We start from the raw sequence: 19,008 nt of genomic DNA, 5'->3' as shown, positions 1-19,008 counted from the left end.
GAGTGAGGCATACAATTTCTGAGAGCTTAGTGACAGCAAGCCGGCATGTGTGAAGAGCCTACTTCTGCCACACGCCCAGCACCGGCCCCCAGGATTGTACTAATCAGTAAAAGGGAGCAAAAAATACTTGTCTGGAAATTCTCAGAGAGCAAGTGACAAGAGCTGCGGAAGAGGAAATGAGCCACAATGCAGGTGGGGTCGGCGCCGCTGTCCTGAGACCCGCCGCAGACCGGCTCCCCGTCGGGCACCTGCAGGCCCAGGCGGCCTGGGCAGCGGGATCCCGTTCCCACGCGGGCCGCAGCCGGCAGACAGCCACACAACAGCCACACAAGATGTCACTTCAACTTTTTTTATGTTTTTTTTTTTAATTTAATTTCTTTTCAGTGTAACAGATTTCATTGTTTATGCACCACACCCAGTGCTCCATGCGATCCGTGCCCTCCTTAGTACCCACCACCAGGCTCCCCCAACTTCCCACCCCCGCCCCTTCAAAACCCTCAGATTGTTTCTCAGAGTCCACAGTCTCTCATGGTTTGTCTCCCTCCGATTTCCCCCAACTCCCTTCTCTCCATCTCCCCATGTCCTCCGTGTTATTTGTTATGCCCCACAATTTTTTTACTTAAAACCAATCTTCCTCCTAATTAAAGACCCTTCCATGATTTGACAGTATAGAATACTTCTGCCAACACAATTAAAATCATCTTACTAGTTAACACATTAAAAAAATGACCTTGGGCCTTACGCCGCCCGCCTTCTCCGCACTGGTCTCTTCTGCTGTAGGGCGGCCTCACCGCCCCCCAATCCCTCAGACCAGAGTGGGTGTGAGCGGCGTGACCACTCCTGGGACCCGACACGTCCTGGGAAGCATGGGCGCAGATGCCGGCGTTCTGCGAGCTATCGAAGACACAGAATTCCAAATAAGGCGGCGTGCCCACCGGAGACGTGGCCCCTTCTGTACCTCGGGCTGTGCTGATGTCCGGCACAGCCTTGTCCTGGTGCCTGGGTTCACGCTGTCCCCACAGCGGCTGCTGACGTGCCCCTGCCGCCCTGACACGGAGAAGCTCTGAGTTTGCTTCCAGGGAGCATCCACGCGAGATACTGGGGTAAAGGATTCGCAGGGGCACAGTTACGGGACAGGAAGGTCCGAGTCACCCTAAGAACAGGAAGCCTGACTGCGGGTCCGAAGAATTAACTCCCTCTCTCATCTCTCGTGCTAATTTGCATAAAAAGGTGCTTTTTAATGTAGAATGAACTACTATTTTATAAACATGTCAAACATACCAAGATTCTTCCCTTAGCTCTATTTTTTGTCTTAACGTGAGAACTTCTTAAGAAAACTCTGTTTTTCATGTAAAGTTCCAAAGTTTATTAATTTAAATCTAAATGACAATAAGTCCCCATAAACACTGTACCTCCCAAACCAACACATTTCCTGTTCTTAGAAAAGCCAAATGAGTTCATCATAATTAATGCTATAGAGAAAATCCTGCATAATAATAATTAACCACATATTGTTAAGTGCTATCAAAAATGCGTGGCATTTAATTAGCTTGAAACAACACTGTGTATATTACAAAGTGAGCCGATGTTATTCTGGGGATGATCATTCTTCAGCAGGAACCACTTTTGTTAACAGTCTTTTAATGTATTTATTAGTACTTCAATAATATTGAAGTAGTGCGCCAGCAATTTGGCTTAAATATTCCATTTCAATTAAACATTTGACCTCTCTGAACTCTCTGGAATTCTCAGATTAGGGATTGGTTTGTAATTATGCCATTCGTGGATACAGTATAATATGATAACCGCAGAGTTCGATTGTCTCAGCTCCTCGTGGAGATGTTCGGCCTTGTGGGCGGTTTCCGGCCAGTCTGCACCAGTTCCCTTGAGGGTGGGGACCCGTCACAAGGTCGCTCAAGGTCCCAGGAGGGAAACCAGGCAATGGCGGATCCTCAACGCGACGTCTCAGACTCAGACTCAGCGACGGCTGTCCCATTCCCACGCCAGCCACTGCCTTGCGGTGTTTCCTTAGGCTCAACTCTCCAAGTATTTTCTTTTCTATGAAATGGGATAATATCACCAGATTCAAGGTAACTTCCCAAGCCCCTGTGAGACTAGACTAGCCTAAAATTTATATGTAAATGACTTTCTGCTAATTGGTGATAAGAATAATTTAGTAAAATGTGGGATTATGATATAATCTTTTATGGGAAGAATTATCATGAACCTCATTTTTATTCTGAAAAGAAAATGAAACTTCATTAAGACTGTCATGTTGGATTTGCATTTATATTGGCCTTTAAAAGTCATAGCAGCAACAGTACCTGTCAGTACCATAGCCGTGCACGGAAGTACAGTGCTTCGAATGAGCCGGCGTGCAGCAGAGTCTGGGGAATGACGGGGCCAGCTCTTGCCCGTATGTTGTGTAATTTCTTCCTAAAATGTTGTGTGAGATTTCAGTACTCATCGTCCAAATCAGGTGTGGGCAGGAGTCAGAACGAACCATCACAGGGCGAAGAGCTCATCTCTGGACCCGTGCAAGTATCCACCGTCGAAATACAGTGACGTGGTGAACACTGGGCACCCGTTGTCGACACTTCGGTTCAAAGGGAGAAAATGGGAAGAAAAGGAGTCACTGGTCCCAGGCAGTTTCAAAATGGGGAAGCTCATTGGGTTCGGGGTGTGAGGTCGGTCCCTGTCGCTCACGGCTCTGTCCTGGAATCATCTTTCTCTTCTCTTGTAACATAACGTTTCTTTTCCGCTGAGTGGTTTTTTGTTTGTTTGTTTGTTTGTTTGTTTGGTTTGGCTCTTTTCTGCCTGTCGAATTTTGGGGATCTGGCAGCCTTCTGTCACTTTGTGACCTCTCCCTGCCTTTCAGACCACAGTGGCAGCATTTTGCGGACCTGAAATCCTGGACAAGCGTGGGGACCCCACCTGAGTGCCGCAGGCCCCGCTACCCCAGACGGCAGGCTCGGCTGCAGGTGCGGCAGACCCAGCCTCCATCCCTCTGGCCCTTGCTCGGAGACGGGGGCGGGCCCGGCCGGCGATGGGGGACGCTGTCTGGTGGACTGAGGCGTCTCTCTGCCTCACCTTCATCTCCTCCGGAGGCTTCTGTGTGAGCGATGCCTCCGGCCTTCGGGTCCTTTGGAGCTCAGTGTATGGAGGTCGCCACAGCCACACCCTCAGCTTCTGCTCGGGGGCACCGCCAGGGTGGAGCTTGTACTTTCGGAGTATTTTGCAGTCTGAATGGACTGAGAGTCTCCCGGACCATCCAGGCGTGTTTCCCTGTATGTAACCTGCATGCAACCTGCATGTAACCTGCATGTAACCTGTAGTACCCTGCCTATGACCTGCATGTAATCTGTATGTAACATGCATGTAACCTGTACGTGACCTGCATGTAACATTTATGTGACCTGCATGTAACCTGCATGTGACCTGTATGCGACCTGCATGTAACCTGTATGTGACCTGTATGTAACATGCATATAACCTGTATGTAACATGCATGCAGCCTTATATGACCTGCATGTAACTTGCATGTAACCTGCATATTACCTGCATGTAAAGTGCATGTTACCTGCATGTGACCTGCATGTAACCATTCTCCCAACATTCTGTCCTCCTCACACTTGCCTATCAGCACAGTGGAAGCCAGGTCACCACCTCAGTCCTTCGCTGAATGTCGGGTTTCCGGCTTGCGGGTTGTACTCGTCCCCTCCCTGCAGACGCGTCCCCTTGGGGCGCAGTCCTGCGCAACACTGATCTCCCCCTCCGCTTTGCCTGAGGGCCCTCCTGACGCCGTCCTCCCATCCAGGTTTCTGCAAACAGCCTACGAGTCTGCGGTTCACGTCCCCGTCCCCATCTGCTTCACACAGCCGGGCAGTTTCTGTGACGGCCTCCGAGCCCCCAGCCTCCTCCAGGGGTTCAGTGCCACATACACACCCTGTTCGTAGGTACGTTTTCCAGCAACACCGCACTTCCCGGCAAACGTGTTGAGTCATCCTGTAAGTAGGCTGGAAAGGGAGAGTCCGCGTGTGTCCACAACGCCAGTGTGTGCATGCATGTGTAGAACCGACTGCTTCTGTCACACACGCTGAATGGAGTATATGCAGACAAGGGGGGACACACATGCAGACAAGAGGTGACACACATGCAGGAGGCTGGCTGAGGCACAAGTGGGAACCTGCAGGTCCAGAATCAGGCAGGGCAGGCTGGCCAGCTGGAAACTCACACAGGAGCTAACAGTGCAGGCCTGAGGACACTCCTCCTCCAGAAAACCCCAGTGTCTGCACTTAAGGATTCACCCGATTAGATGAGGCCCACCCCATTAGCAGGGGAAATCTCCTTTGCTTAGAGTCTACTGATCAGTGGTGCCTACCGCATAGACTGCCTGGCTTCCTGCAGCTCCCGTCCACATCCGTGTGCACAGCTGGGAGCTGTGGCCTGGCACTTTGGAGTCTGTCCTTTCTCTGTCCGCTGTCTTCTTTCTGATTCTTGACATCACTCTACCTTTCCAGAGGCCGTCATCCCAAGCTCCGTGTCCCGCTGTCATGCTTCCTTAGGGGAAACTTGGGGAAAGCCCCAAAAGACATATGGCGTGCTGGTGATCAAACCAGGAGCCTCAGACCCACTTGGGAGCACAAAGCCGGGAGGCGGAAAGGAAGGAATAAGAGACACGGGGACTGGACACGAGAGACAGCAAGTCAGGAGGGGTGGGAGGAGAAGAGAGGGAATATTTTTATTTCACGCCGGGAAAGACTGTGTCACGTGCGTTTTGATCCTGCTACTGTCCCACAGATCAAACCCTCCTGCTACAGTACGCTGGTATGTGACCCAGTGGTCTCGAAATGCAGCCATGATGTCACGTGTGATGGGCCAGGGTTCCCGTCAGGCTCTGGAACGGGCATGAACTCAGGAGAATGGACAGGACATGTGTGCCCATCGCAGTGCATGGGGACACCCCAGCTCTCCGGCAGCAGAGACCGCAGACCCCTTGTAGGAAGGCCACAGGGAGAAGGCTGGCAGTGTGTGGTAGCTGCTCCCGGAAATGCTCAGAGCAGAAGGAAAAGGCCAACCGCCTCATCCCACGTAATGCTCACTGATGCGCCGGGGCGCCTGTCTGCGAGGTCATCCAAGCTTATCCACTAGCCTGTGCTCTGCTGAACCCATTCCTTGCGTTAGGTATCTTCCTGCTCAACACGCGTTCGGGCCAACCCTGCCCACCTGCATTATTTCCTCTTCCAAAATTTCTCGGGTGGGTTGAACTCGTGTGTTCTATGAACTCACACGACCTCGGGGCCCGGCTGGAGCTTCCCCATGGTGGCCTCTTCCCCCGGCAGACAACTCGGAGGCGCGGACAGAGGGGAGCCGGCTGGCCCTCCACGCGTCACATCTGGGCCACGCCAGCGGAGGCCCAGTTCGTCCTCAGCTCCAGTCAAGACGCGGGTCTCCTCTGCCGGCTCCTCTCCCTCCTCCCTGCACTCCCGCTGCCTCCCACAGCCTCCAGATCTCAGCCTTTGCTGGGGAGGCAGCGAGCACAGACCACGTGGGGTCCTCCTGTTCCCCTCAACGAGCGCTTCCCCACCAGCGGCTCGAGGCGGCAGCGTCGTCAAGCCCCAGCATCTTTGTCCCCCGCTAGACTGCGAACTCCTGGAGGGGGTTAGAAATTGACTCCCAGTAGGTGCTCAGCAAACACCCCTGAATAAACGACTTCAGGCTAGAGACCTGTGTAGACCTGCACACTCCCTCACCGTCTATCTCGGGAGCAGATTTATGAACTCGGAGGCAGGAGGCAGGCAAGACCTCGGCCTGATGTTCTCTTCCAGCCGAGTCGGGGCGGCAGGCAGGCGCTCACCTCGGGCACAGCACTTAAGGGACATCAGAAATCTCAGCAATGAAGCTAAATAAAGACTCAGTGCGACGCTTCTTAATAAATAAGCGTTAGAGGAAAAAATCCATCAGCTGGTTGTCAAAAGACATGATCACTCGTACGGATTTTACCTTCTGCCGATGTGGCTCTGCAGGACGTTGCTACCAATCTTACCTTTATTTTTACCAAGTTGCTAGTTTCCAACATTGAATTTTGGGGGTATAAATTTGATTTTTTAAATTGCATTTAAATTTTTTGATTTTGTTTAATTGCACTTAAATTTGCATTATTTATTTTCATGTTTGAACCTTTCAGACCACCCCTTCAATTTTGCACCCATCTCAGATGGACAGTCCACTCACCCGCATGCCCCCACACTGCAGTCTGGAGACCTTCCTCGGCCACCAGGGAGCTTCTCAGTCCCACCAAGGACTGTCTGCCTGGTATCTGAGTGGTGCGGGGTCTGTTTGGGGGTGCTTCGTAGATGTTCACAGATAGGCTTTTCTGTGCATGTTTTCTTGGCTCTGTTAATGGAAAATGAGAATAAAGATCATGTGAAGCTCAGCCTCCGCTGTCACACCACCGGGTCCTTGACACATTCTTCATGTGTGCTACATTGATTGTGTTTTTCCTTAACTCACATCAAGCTGTTTAGGCAAAGAGTCCTACGTCACTGTGAATCGTGCAGACGTGAGGACCTACGAGAACATGGCCTTCATGTATGTAGCAACGTCACTAACATTCCCAAGTCCAAGTAATATGATGAAACGAATCCCGGAGGAATAAACAACCTCCTTCCAAAGACAGCAAGCATCTTTAGTGTCCAGCCATGGAGAGACACTTGGGGAACGCTTCCAGGATCAAGAGTTTGCTGAGGCCAGACCACAGTCTACAAGGGGGCATCCTGGTGTCCGACCATGGCCAAAAAGTGGACACCACAATTGTGTGCAAAGGATGGGGCAATGGGCATCAGACCGCCATGATGGTTGTTTTTTTTTTTTTTTTTAAGATTTTATTTATTTATTTGACAGACAGGGATCACACGTAGGCAGAGAGGCAGGCAGAGAGAGAGGAGGAAGCAGTTTCCCCATGAGTGGAGAGCCCGATGTGGGGCTTGATCCCAGGACCCTGGGATCATGACCTGAGCTGAAGGCAGAGGCTTTAACCCATGGAGCCACCCAGGCGCCCCCACCATGATTGTTTTAGAGAAAAGAAGTATCTGGCACAAAATTGTGTATAAAGAAAATATTCCACAACTAGCAAGTAAGGGCCCATCATATGGATAGTGAGCTGTTTCATCAAAGCTGCGAGACGCTCCAGTGTTTCAGCTGTTAGGCATGGGAAGGAAGGCTTCCTCACGCTCTCGGGGTGACTTGGGAACGTGATGTGCTCAGAGCGATGGGAGGGCTGGTGTCTCCTGCCCCAGCAGGGTCTTGTTGCCCATTGGGAAGGTCAGCCCACCTAGGAGTTGAGCTGTGCTTGGAGATGTCTGGGCTGCTGGCCGGAGCTCCACGTCTGCCATGTGCGGTGGTCATGGGGCCATGTGCTAGAGACAGGCAGCTGTCAGCTGACACACAGGCACTTGCTTCTCCCTCTGTACCTTCTCTTAGCATTCGTGGGCCTCACGTTTGGTTGAAGCACCTGCATATCATCCAGGCCTAACAGGGGCCCCACTTCAGCAACTGGCAGATTCTGGACAAAGACCCTCTTTAAACATGTCACCTGTTCTTAGAGTCACTGGGTGCCCAACGGAGTTCAGTAAGTGTGCAGTGAATTAGCTTTACCCAAAGAGAGCTCTGGCCATCCGTGGCTCCTGGTAGGTAACTACTCTATTCTTGACATGTCCTGAGTCATGGGAAGGGTTTGTAATTCATGGTGAATCCCGGGATCACACCAGGCTCAGTGCTGCTGAGAGGACCCAACAAGGGCAGGTTCCACCAGAAAGTATGACCATACGAGGGCTTTCAAGCCAGGGGAGAGCAGCCACACCTCACAGAGGGCCAGGGCTAGAGACCAGTCAGAGCTGGCATCAGTCATGGCCACCTAGCAAAGCCCAGTAAAAACTCCAGATGGCAGGCTGGCTTGCTTCCTGGGCTGGTGACTCTGAGGATACAGCCATGCTTGGGGCTGGGGGGCACCTTATCCCAGGAGATGATGAAAGCCTCCCAGTCGCAGATCTGCCCCGGTCCTTGCGTGGTGGCCGGTCCTGTGTGCATCCTTTTGCTGCAGTGAAACTGTCCTTATGTGCATAGCCCTGTCCTGGGCAATGTGTGTCCCTCTGGAGAAGGGCTGCACCTCAGGAAACAGATGGGACCTCAGAGCATTGCCAGCCAGTTGGAGTGAGAATAATCCTGGGAGTGAGGCCTTGTCTGGAGTGGAGGCAGACCCGGTGTCCAGTGGGCAGTGCCCTAGCCTCCTTGGGCAGATGCCCAGGGGCGGCTTTGAACAGCACTCATGCACCGTGTGTAAGCAGCTATCCTGGACAGCTCCCCTTCCCTGAGCAGACCCCATGGTCAGGACCCCTGGGCAGCTCTCCTGGGCAGACCCTGTGGACAGGTCCCCTGGACAGGACCCCGGACAGACCCCTTCAACAGATCCCCAGGGCAGACCCCCTGGGTAGGCTCCATAGGTGATACTTTCTGAGAATCATCATTCCTCACAGGTACGATATTTGGGCAGCCTGAAAAGATGTGCTTCTCGCCCGCACGTGTGATACTCATCCTTACGTACATGCCAGCGCTGGGCTCTAGGAAGATAATACTCGGATTGAGCCCAGCTCCGACAGGAGCACCAGACAGTCTCCGGTGGGCCTGGTATGGGATCTCAGCCTCGCCCCGAGCTCTGATTTGCTGTTCCACGCAGATGGCAGTTTCATTTACTGAGGGTTTAGATCCGTCCTACTCCCCTAACGATGGTGCCTCCAAACGCTGGCCTTCCTCTACCTGCTTTCTGCGATGGCTTTCCTGCCGGCCCACCTACTTCTGCACGATCTAAATTTAAACCCAAGTAAAGTTGCTCTCGAGTCTTAGGTACTTTCCAGTTTTTCAGATCAACTCATTTTTAATTGAATTTCATCGAATGTACAAGAGCCCAATTCAATCTGCCCACTGTCAGGGCCGTGTTGGACGTTCATGACGATAACGGAGCCCTTGGCTCACACACTTGGCTCCCAGCCCTTCTGCCGCACAGCCCGGTCCTCAGCCGGGGGAGTAAAGACTTTCTCCATCTGCAGGAAAAGGTCGTCCTCTGCAGGGAATCTGCTCGTCACAGTGCAGGATGTGGGGCGTCTGTTAGGTACAAGCAGGGAGATTAGAGTACTAATGGGGTAGGGTTATAATTACTCAAACACTCCAAAAACGTGTGCCCAGAAGTACTGGAGGAATATACAGTAGGATGTTAACCACTGGCATGTTTGTGTAGAAGAATTCACTTTTTCTACTGCACAGACCCTCAAATTCTCCCTAATATAGTGTTTTGTTACAGGGACTTTCTGAAGCTACAAACAAGCACGATGCCACAGCTGGAAACCGCCACCCTGCCTCAGGCGTCCCTGTCGGCGGGGGCCGCTCCGCCTTCCCTGGTCTCTCCTGCACTGTGTGTGCCTGGTGCCCTTCTCTCCACACCGAGCCTCAGTGGCCTCAACCGCCGTGTTTCTGTCCTTAACACAACACCTTTCGCTCGTGGTGACGGCCTGCTGGGCCCTGGACGTGCGCGGACATGGGGGATTGTCCTCGCTGCTCTAGTCCCACTTCACAGACCAAGAAACTGAGGTATCCTTAGAGAGGAGGCTTCCCTCATCCCTGAACACAGCAGAATAAGCCTCCAAGCCATGTTTTCTCGACCCCGAGCTACGTGAGCCAGGTTCACCACGTCTGCCGAGGACCCCTGACCACATGCGTGCGGTTTCTGGACCTTCACCCATCCTGGTCTCTAGCTCTGTGTCTTGATATACCCACGCACTGACCGCCGCTTCCCGTCAAAAATTCCTTTATCCGTTTCTCCTCTTCCCCAGGAATATTCGCCGTCTTTCTCTGCTTCTCAGAACTGTATGTCCTTCAACATCCAGTTCACCATGGCCTTCGTAAGAACTGCGGAAGCGGGGACCGGAAGACCGCGCTGTGTCCCTGACCCCCTGAGCCGCTCTCTGCAGCGGCTTCCAGCACCGTTCCCGGGGGACCCTGGGCTTGCCCTCCTCTCTTCCCCAGCAAACCAGAAACTTCTCTGAAGGCGCGATTCTCTGTACGTCTTTAGTTCCCTGCACGGTGCAGCCGCGCAGAGGGGACGCACCATCTTGGAGTGAATGACCCGAGACCGTGTAAGGCAGAGCTCATCTCTCCTCCCCAAGACCTTCCTTATTCTTGGAGAATCATATATAATTTAGTTTTATTACATTTTAAAGAGCATAAAAAAGCTTACACATAGATATAAAGTGAACCAACCACACACACAGAATAATTACGAAGTCCATAAAACATCCCGCGGTCTTAGGAACACACGTCAGTAACCAGGTGGAGAGAGGCGGGCGTGTGCAGGGGCGCGGGAGGCGGTTTTATGCCCGGCGGATGGGAGCACGGCGGTGATGTGATTCAGCTGTCTTCACCGTGTTGAGTGATTACCTCCGCAGAGCACGGAGCAGAATGGTGAAGAAAACAAAATCACTCCTCTCCCATTCGATGTCGTCCGTCCCCGGGGACGACCGTGCCTTTCCGCGGGCGTTTGCTCCCCGTTCTCGATTACCTGCCGTGACAGGCAGTCTCCATCCGGAGTCCTGCCCATCAGCATGCACAGTGCATTCCTGTTTTCTGAGCACATGCCCTTAGTTTGGAAAACCGTGCATTTCAGGCCCACGGGCAATAGCGCTGCTAAGAATAATCACCAGATTGATGCCAGAGATACTCCGTCGTGATGGGGAAGAGAAACTGTGAGGCTAGCAGGTTTGATGGCAACCCCACAACCCAGGCCAGTGGACCCCCCCATGCACGGCTTCACCCCATGCGAGGTCTCAAGGTCTCGACTGCAGAACAGGACGAGGTCACACCCACCTTGTCCGCGCCCTGAGGGTGAGCCAGGGAGCGTACACAAGCCCCAGCAGGTCACCTTCAAGAGATGTCTCCTCCCTTGCTCTTTCTCCTGAATTTCTTTTGCTTCTTTGAGTCTCTTTGGTCAAGGCAAATCATTTGGACTCCCCGACTTCAGCTTCTTTACAAGCACCGGGGGACAGTGCTCTTATTTGTTATCCGCAGGATCATTGTGGAGAGAACAGGAACCCCACACGGAAAACCACCGAGCGGATGGGCAGCAGCCCGACCTCCGCCACGGTCTGTCTCCCGTGGAAAACCACCGAGCGGATGGGCAGCAGCCTGACCTCCGCCACGGTCTGTCTCCCGTGGAAAACCACTCAGCGGATGGGCAGCAGCCTGACCTCCGCCACGGTCTGTCTCCCGTGGAAAACCACCGAGCGGATGGGCAGCAGCCCGACCTCCGCCACGGTCTGTCTCCCGTGGAAAACCACCGAGCGGATGGGCAGCAGCCCGACCTCCGCCACGGTCTGTCTCCCGTGGAAAACCACCGAGCGGATGGGCAGCAGCCCGACCTCCGCCACGGTCTGTCTCCCGTGGAAAACCACCGAGCGGATGGGCAGCAGCCCGACCTCCGCCACGGTCTGTCTCCCGTGGAAAACCACCGAGCGGATGGGCAGCAGCCCGACCTCCGCCACGGTCTGTCTCCCGTGGAAAACCACCGAGCGGATGGGCAGCAGCCCGACCTCCGCCACGGTCTGTCTCCCGTGGAAAACCACCGAGCGGATGGGCAGCAGCCCGACCTCCGCCACGGTCTGTCTCCCGTGGAAAACCACCGAGCGGATGGGCAGCAGCCTGACCTCCGCCACGGTCTGTCTCCCGTGGAAAACCACCGAGCGGATGGGCAGCAGCCCGACCTCCGCCACGGTCTGTCTCCCGTGGAAAACCACCGAGCGGATGGGCAGCAGCCTGACCTCCGCCACGGTCTGTCTCCCGTGGAAAACCACTCAGCGGATGGGCAGCAGCCTGACCTCCGCCACGGTCTGTCTCCCGTGGAAAACCACCGAGCGGATGGGCAGCAGCCTGACCTCCGCCACGGTCTGTCTCCCGTGGAAAACCACCGAGCGGATGGGCAGCAGCCCGACCTCCGCCACGGTCTGTCTCCTGTGATGGGCGCCTTTGCCTTTCTCCGCAGGAACACGAGACAAAACACCAGCCCAACCGTGGGTCCTGATCTGTATCAGGACGTGCACTTTATACAAAAGCGGCGTGAGCCCGCCCCCGAGAACTTCCCCATAACGAGGACAGGAGAACGTTCTGTCTCCAGGTAAGGGAAACGCTGAGTTAGTCTGGACAGTCGGAAGGACGCAATCACAGGAATAAAAACAGACCAGCCCAAAGCCCCTCACCGCTGCGCCCTCACACAGACCCGCAATGTTGGGTCGGCGCCTTGTTGAGATGATTACACAGTAGGATTCAACCACCGAAGAGGTACTGTTGGCTTTTCTTCCATCCCCCAAAGATACAGCAAACTAAATAGAGAAGTGATTTCCTTTTTATCCCCCCAAATCATTTATTTTTCTCAAATCCGTATAAAAACTGACTTTTAGAAATACTTTTGCCTGGTGAGTGAGCGAGGGAGGTACGAGGTCGTGAGCTACCCCGACGAGGTCGTGAGCTACCCCGACGAACTCACGTAGACCAGGTTTGGTTTCCGTATCTGCACGGCTGGGACAACCACGCTGACTCTTCCCGAGTAAGAGCGTCACTTTCCGTGTCACTCCCAGTGTGGGGTCCACAAGAGGAGCCACCCCTTGCCCTCTCCCCACATCGAGCATAGCACGTGCTGAATAAGTGGGCGGCGACACAGGCTTTAGTCTGGTCCGAGGTAGGCTTGCCAGCCCGAGAGGGTCTTCTCCAGCCCTGCGCCCTTCGTCCCTCGGAGGCCACCGTCTTCCCACCAGTGGACCAGGGGCGAGCCGTCGGCGTGCGCGGAGCCCATCGGCGTTCAGCAGACACGCTCTACTTTACACATCGCTTTTTAAAAGGCAGCAAACGTTCAACTCGAAAACCAAGACAACAGTGCCGTGACTCCCTAAGCAGCCGCAAAAGCAAATGTGAGAGACGCTCCATAGTAAGGCTCCGAAGGAAACTACCACAGAACAAAGCCGTGGGAAGGAAGAGCAGAAACGTGCCGGGGAGGGTGTGGCGACGCCATGAGCAGCCACCGCCGTGGCTCGGACGACAGCTTACCTCATGCGCTGGGGAAGAGACAAGAAGAGGTCTCAACAAAGGAAAGCACGTGTTAAAATCGTTCCCAAAGGTGAGTCAGGCACGTTCAAACGTAAGAGAAACGGGGGACCCATCAGAGGGACCTGAGGGGTCCCCAGCGCCCCTTGGGCAGATCTCGCGGGACTCCCACCAGGGGACGCAGAGGACAGGATGCGTGACTTGTCTTCTGCGACCTAAGCCTCTCGGAAGCCCGTGTCCCACACTGATTCCTACAGGAGATAGACCGTCCCAGAGCGGATGGCGCCGGCTAACGTAGAAGCTCAGAGCGCGGTCCCCCAGCCGGCACAACCCGCAGGAGCTCTCCCAGAAGCACTCCCTCCTGCTGCAGAGCTGGCGCTGCGGGAGCCCTTCCCAGTCACGCGCACTGGAAGGTCGGGGCTGCTTCCCGGGACGCAGTCTTCACCGCTGGGCCCCTGCCCTGGTGGTTCTGGCTGGACGGGAACGATGGGAAGAACCCCACCTCCCAGGGGCACTTTACAGAGACACGAGTCCATGTGCACGACGGATGCTCTAACGTTCCGAGCACAGGGTGTGGCACTGGGAGTCTTTAAAACCAGGAGAGACTAGTCTGGTTCCTCATGACTTTTCCCACACGGTGGAGCCTGCCTGGAGGTGCTCCTTGTGCCTGAGCTGCCGAAGAGAACCAAGTCATAGTTCGCAAGCGCCTCTGCCCCCAGCAAACCCTCGGAATGAACGTATCCGTAGCGACCCCTCAGTGAGAACCGTGCTGGATCCTACTGCTGCCCTGGAGAGCCTTCCATCCCCTAGTCATTAAAATTACGGTGCCATCCACACACGGCTTGGGACAAACCTCTGAAGGGGAACCTGGGTCCAATGTCATACACCTGAGCTTTCCAATAGCATCACCATTAGCTACCGAGGGTCATTTAAACCTAAATTAATTTAAATGAAATAATGCTGAACTTGAGCCCCCGTCCCACTGGATGCATTTCACGCTCAAGGTTCCTGCCCGTCGCTGACGCTCCAGGCTTCATTAAGGTTTCACTCAAGCTGCTCTGCAGGGAGAAGTCTCGCAGGGCGATGTCGTCCCCCGGGGACACTGGCGAATGTCTGGAGGTGTGTGACAGTCGCAGCGGGGGTGGGGGTGCTGCCAGCATCCTGCAGAGCCGGGGAGGACCCCCAAGGACAACAGATCACCCGGCCCGCGGACAGGGCCAGGGCTGGAAGTCCCTGCTGCGCAGCAGTGTGGTCTGCACTCCCCCCACCACGGTGCAGACACCTGTCAATATTCTACCATGAAGGATAACTTAGGTTTTTTTAAAATTATTTCTTCTGTCTCTGGGATCCTTCTACTCCTCTGTATCGTCCTATTTGCGAGGTTACCATGGAGCTGGGTGTTCAGTTTTATTAACGTACTTGCACATGGTCCCAGGGACTTTGGATCCTTTAATGTTTGATGTGAAAATCACATTAATGAAATCCTTCAATATGGAAAAACCCTTATGTTGCTGAAATAAAAATGGATCTTAGTGTATTTCTTACTTAATCTACTACTGGATTCGTGTTTTCTCCTGTTTGTCTTTGCAGTGTCCGTGAAGGAGACTGATCTATGGTTTCCTCTGCGTACATGTTATCAGATTTAGCAGTCTGGACTCTGTTGGCTTTATAAAGAGGATTTAGGAAAAAAAAAAAACACTCTGATTTTGTCTTCTCTGAAAACATAGGAAGAGAAAGATGTGTCTCTTGAAAGTTTAAAATACTTGCCTGAATCGATGTCTAATACTATACTCCGGGATGAAGGATGCTGCAGGCCAGGCCGGGCGCCAACGCTGTGAGTGGGCCTGCCATGGGCAGGAGGATGCTGTGCAGAGTGAGTGCTGGGGCAGGGGCTGGGGCAGATGCTGGGGGCAGGTACGGGGGCGGGTGCTGGGGGCAGGGGATGGGGCAGGGGCTGGGGCAGGGGATGGGGGCAGGTACGGGGGCAGGTGCTGGGGCAGGGGATGGGGGCAGGTACGGGGGCGGGTGCTGGGGGCAGGGGATGGGGAAGGGGATGGGGCAGGGGATGGGGACAGGTACGGGGGACAGGTGCTGGGGCAGGGGATGGGGGCAGGTGCTGGGGACAGGTACTGGGGACAGGTGCTGGGGCAGGTGCTGGGGGCAGGTGCTGGGGCAGGGGCTGGGGCAGGTACTGGGGCAGGTACTGGGGTAGGTGCTGGGGCAGGGGCTGGGGCAGGTGTTGGGGGCAGGTGTTGGGGACAGGTACTGGGGACAGGTGCTGGGGCAGGGGCTGGGGCAGGTGTTGGGGGCAGGTACTGGGGTAGGTGCTGGTGCAGGTACTGGGGTAGGTGCTGGGGCAGGTACTGGAGTAGGTGCTGGGGCAGGTGCTGGGGCAGGTGCTGGGGCAGGGGATGGGGGCAGGTACGGGGGCGGGTGCTGGGAGCAGGTACTGGGGCAGGTGCTGGGGGCAGGTGTTGGGGACAGGTACTGGGGACTGGTGCTGGGGCAGGTACTGGGGCAGGTGTTGGGGGCAGGTACTGGGGTAGGTGCTGGTGCAGGTACTGGGGTAGGTGCTGGGGCAGGTACTGGAGTAGGTGCTGGGGCAGGTACTGGGGTAGGTGCTGGGGCAGGGGCTGGGGCAGGTGTTGGGGGCAGGTACTGGGACAGGTGTTGGGGTCAGGTGCTGGGGCAGGTGCTGATGCAGGTCCTGGGGCAGGTGCAGGGGACAGGTGTTGGGGTCAGGTGCTGGGGCAGGTGCTGATGCAGGTCCCGGGGCAGGTGCAGGGGACAGGTGTTGGGGGCAGGTGCTGGGGGCCCAGAAGAGGAGGCCCGGCCCGCTTCTGCCCCGCGCCGCGCTCTGAGAAGACCGCCGTGCAGGGAAAGGTACGACAGCTGGAAATCTTCCTCCTTGCTCTCTGCGTGGCCTCATGTCGGGCTCAGAGCCCCTCGCTGCTCCGGCTGGCACAGCCCCTCACGCCCAGCCCACCACCGGCTGCCAACTGCTCCGTGCTCCCGGGTGGCGAGAACCTGCGCTCCAGCTGCGGCTGTCATCGGCATGCAAATGGAAAGCTGCACAGGGGCCAACCGTCACCATTCTCACCGGAAGATAGCCTGTATTTCAGACTAATTTGGCCCTTCTTTGTGTTCTAATGCATTTCGTTGCTTTCTTTTTCCTATTATCTTCGCTGCATTTTGTATTCTCTTTTTCCTCATATTATTCCCGCATTATTGATTTCTTTTTCTTTGAACTCCTGTGCCACTTACAGCCTTTACCACTCAAAGAGTCATTGGAGTGAAAGGAACATATAATCCAAACCCTTCATATTACAAACAAGGAAATTGATGGTTCGGGGTGGTTTTGTTATTTGCTTAAGATCACAAAACTGGTCTAGATTCACTCAGGCTTCTGACAGTCCAGCTCGTGATTACTCCCAAAACGTGTCGTTCTCACGTTGGTACTTAAGCCTGTATTACTTTCATTGTTGTGTGATGTTCAAGGATGACATTAATACTCACATCTATATGCAACGTTACATTTTAAATATAATGTATGCAGATGCATACGGCCTACACACAACGTGTGCAGTTCTGTGAAATGGGCAGCGGAAGTGTTAGAGAGGAGGAGCCAGGAGCTCCGAGAGGTCATACGATGCACCCAGAGTCGAACAGGACCGTGTGAAGCTGGTGTCGCCGCACCCACACCTCCAGCCCCCAGCTCCCCCCACATCTGGGCAGGGCAGCAGCAGCCCTGAGCACCTGCGCATGCTGGCTTCCACGCGGCCTTCTCACGATCGCCGCAAGATGCGACACGTACCAAGGAATTAACAAAGTACATGACCACGTGGTCAGTCTGAAGCGCGGCATTCGTCCCATTTTAAGGAAATTCCCTGCCCTGGCTCCACTTCCTCTTCTCCACTGGCACGCACTCTGTTTCTTCTCATTCGTGATTTTAGGATCTCTTATTGGAAATCGGTAGTGTCCAGATGAATTTTCAGCAGCTCCTTGTGTTCCTGTAAGAAAAGGTCATAGTCAGGAAAAGCACAACCCATTCAGCTTTCTTAGATGTCAGGTTTTTCCCACCGGCACCTCAGGCCCCAGATCCGCCCTCCTTGTTATGTGGGAGAAATATTCAGGGGACAGCAGGAAAGGAGGCAGGGGCATCAGGCCAGAGAACCATCGGCTCCGTGCGGGTGACAGAGGGCGTATGTGGGGTGTCAGAGCCAACGTGCAGGAGGAGTAACTGTGCCCCAGATGATTTAAGTGACTGACGTGGTATAGACACATATTTCTGTTTCTTAGGACCATTTGCTATCTTGGGGTGAATGGACGTTTTTTCAACATGCTTCATCAGTGCATGTAACCCTGAGTAGGATCTTGAAATGCCTCACCCTTGTGTGAAATTATACAATTAGCCGTGAATGAAAAGTCCACAATTCAGTTCAGAGATGCAAAATAACTATTTCTCATTATTTCTGTCGTATTGTCTTTCTATAATTTGTCAAACACATGCCAGTGCATCTTTCCTGCCTCACTCTTTGATGAAACAAAGGAACAGAGCAAGAGATCGTAACGCTCGGTGCAAACATTTAACTTCCTCGGTCATAGAGGTAGACCCACAGTCTGCCCATGAGTCTCTTTCCAGCCAAATTCGGACCCCTTGTCCCACACACCCATACTCCATCATACCGACACCCTTGAAATACGAAGGACATTTCACGTGATGGGACTCCCCTATCATGTGTGGGGCTGGGAAAGGTAAACAGAACTGAGAGGAGGCAGAGCTTCTCCATCACTGGATGTCAGGTGGTATGACGTACCACAAACACCTGCTGTAGTGGGAGAGCAACGAGTGGGAAAACATAAAGAGATATTACCAAAAACTGTAAATAAATAAAAATGAAATCCTGAAAAAGCATCAAGTGATCCTTCTCAAAAAGAGAAACAAAAAAATGCCAAGTATAAAGTAATAGAACGGTGGGCTGACCTGAACATGCCAGTTATTACCTCAAATGTAAATGCTCTAAATACACTAACTGAAATTCAGAGATTAGAAGAGTAGATTAAAATAGCATACTGTGGTACAATGAATACTGGGTGTCACACGCAACTGATAAGTTACTGAACACACATCTGAAACTAACTGACAGTGTACTACATGTTGGCTAATTGCATTTAAATCAAAAATTAAAAAAAATAAATTTTCAACTGCTAAAATAAATAAACAAATAAAATAGCATACCCCCAGCTATGTGCTGTTGAAAAAAATTCACTTCAAATTCATCATTACCACTATGTTAAAAGTGAAAGTGTGGAAAAAGAAAAGCCACACAAACATTAAAAATTAAAAAAAATCAAAAAATTAATATCAATATCAAAACAAAGTGGGCTCAAGAACAAAAAAAAAAGAAAGAAAAAAAAGAAAAAAATACTGGAGACAAATAAAGACAGTACCTAATGAAAAACAAATCACCCACCAGGAAGACATAATGATCCCAGATGTATCCAGAGCTGTAGCCAGATCAATGCAAAAGACCATCCAAAAAAAGTACACTCAAAATCTTCTAAGTAAATACAGTAGACCTGGAATGGGAAAAGGCAAATCCACAGTTGTGTCTGCGGACTTCAGTGCCTCCTCTCCGCACAAGCAACTGACAGAACTATAAGAAGAAAAATCAGCCAAGACTCAGAAAAGCCATACATCATGACCCAGCACCGCAGGATCCAACTGTACAATAGAACACCCCACAGCAGTGGTGGCAGAATACACCTTTCTCAAGCACTCTGGGAGTACTCACCAAAATCCACCATATGTTGGGTCAAAATCAGACCTTAGCCAACTTGAGACGAACAGACACCACACTCAGTACG

General features: G+C 53.2%; 1 protein-coding gene across 1 annotated transcript; it reads right to left on the bottom strand.

Annotated features, from left to right (window-relative positions):
• Positions 1 to 14,925: 14,925 nt before the first annotated feature.
• Positions 14,926 to 16,069, bottom strand: LOC116572277 (extensin-like). Its single transcript, XM_032311153.1, has 2 exons — positions 15,220 to 16,069; positions 14,926 to 15,044 (listed from the first exon to the last, which is right to left on the bottom strand). Exons 1-2 carry the CDS (start codon positions 16,067 to 16,069, stop codon positions 14,926 to 14,928), a joined length of 969 nt encoding a protein of 322 aa, XP_032167044.1.
• Positions 16,070 to 19,008: the final 2,939 nt, after the last annotated feature.

This window comes from Mustela erminea, chromosome 13 (assembly GCF_009829155.1).
Source record: "Mustela erminea isolate mMusErm1 chromosome 13, mMusErm1.Pri, whole genome shotgun sequence".
NCBI classification, from domain to species: domain Eukaryota; kingdom Metazoa; phylum Chordata; class Mammalia; order Carnivora; family Mustelidae; genus Mustela; species Mustela erminea.
Note: the sequence above shows the minus strand (reverse complement) of the source record. Positions and strands in the feature narration are given on the sequence as shown.

Excerpts from the sequence above, each read along its gene's own strand:
- LOC116572277 (XM_032311153.1), bottom strand. The coding sequence starts at position 16,069 with ATGAGGCCACGCAGAGAGCAAGGAGGAAGATTTCCAGCTGTCGTACCT. Across the intron at positions 15,045-15,219 it reads TGCCCCAGCACCTGTCCCCC|CATCTGCCCCAGCCCCTGCC; the intron begins GTACCTGTCCCC and ends ACCTGCCCCCAG.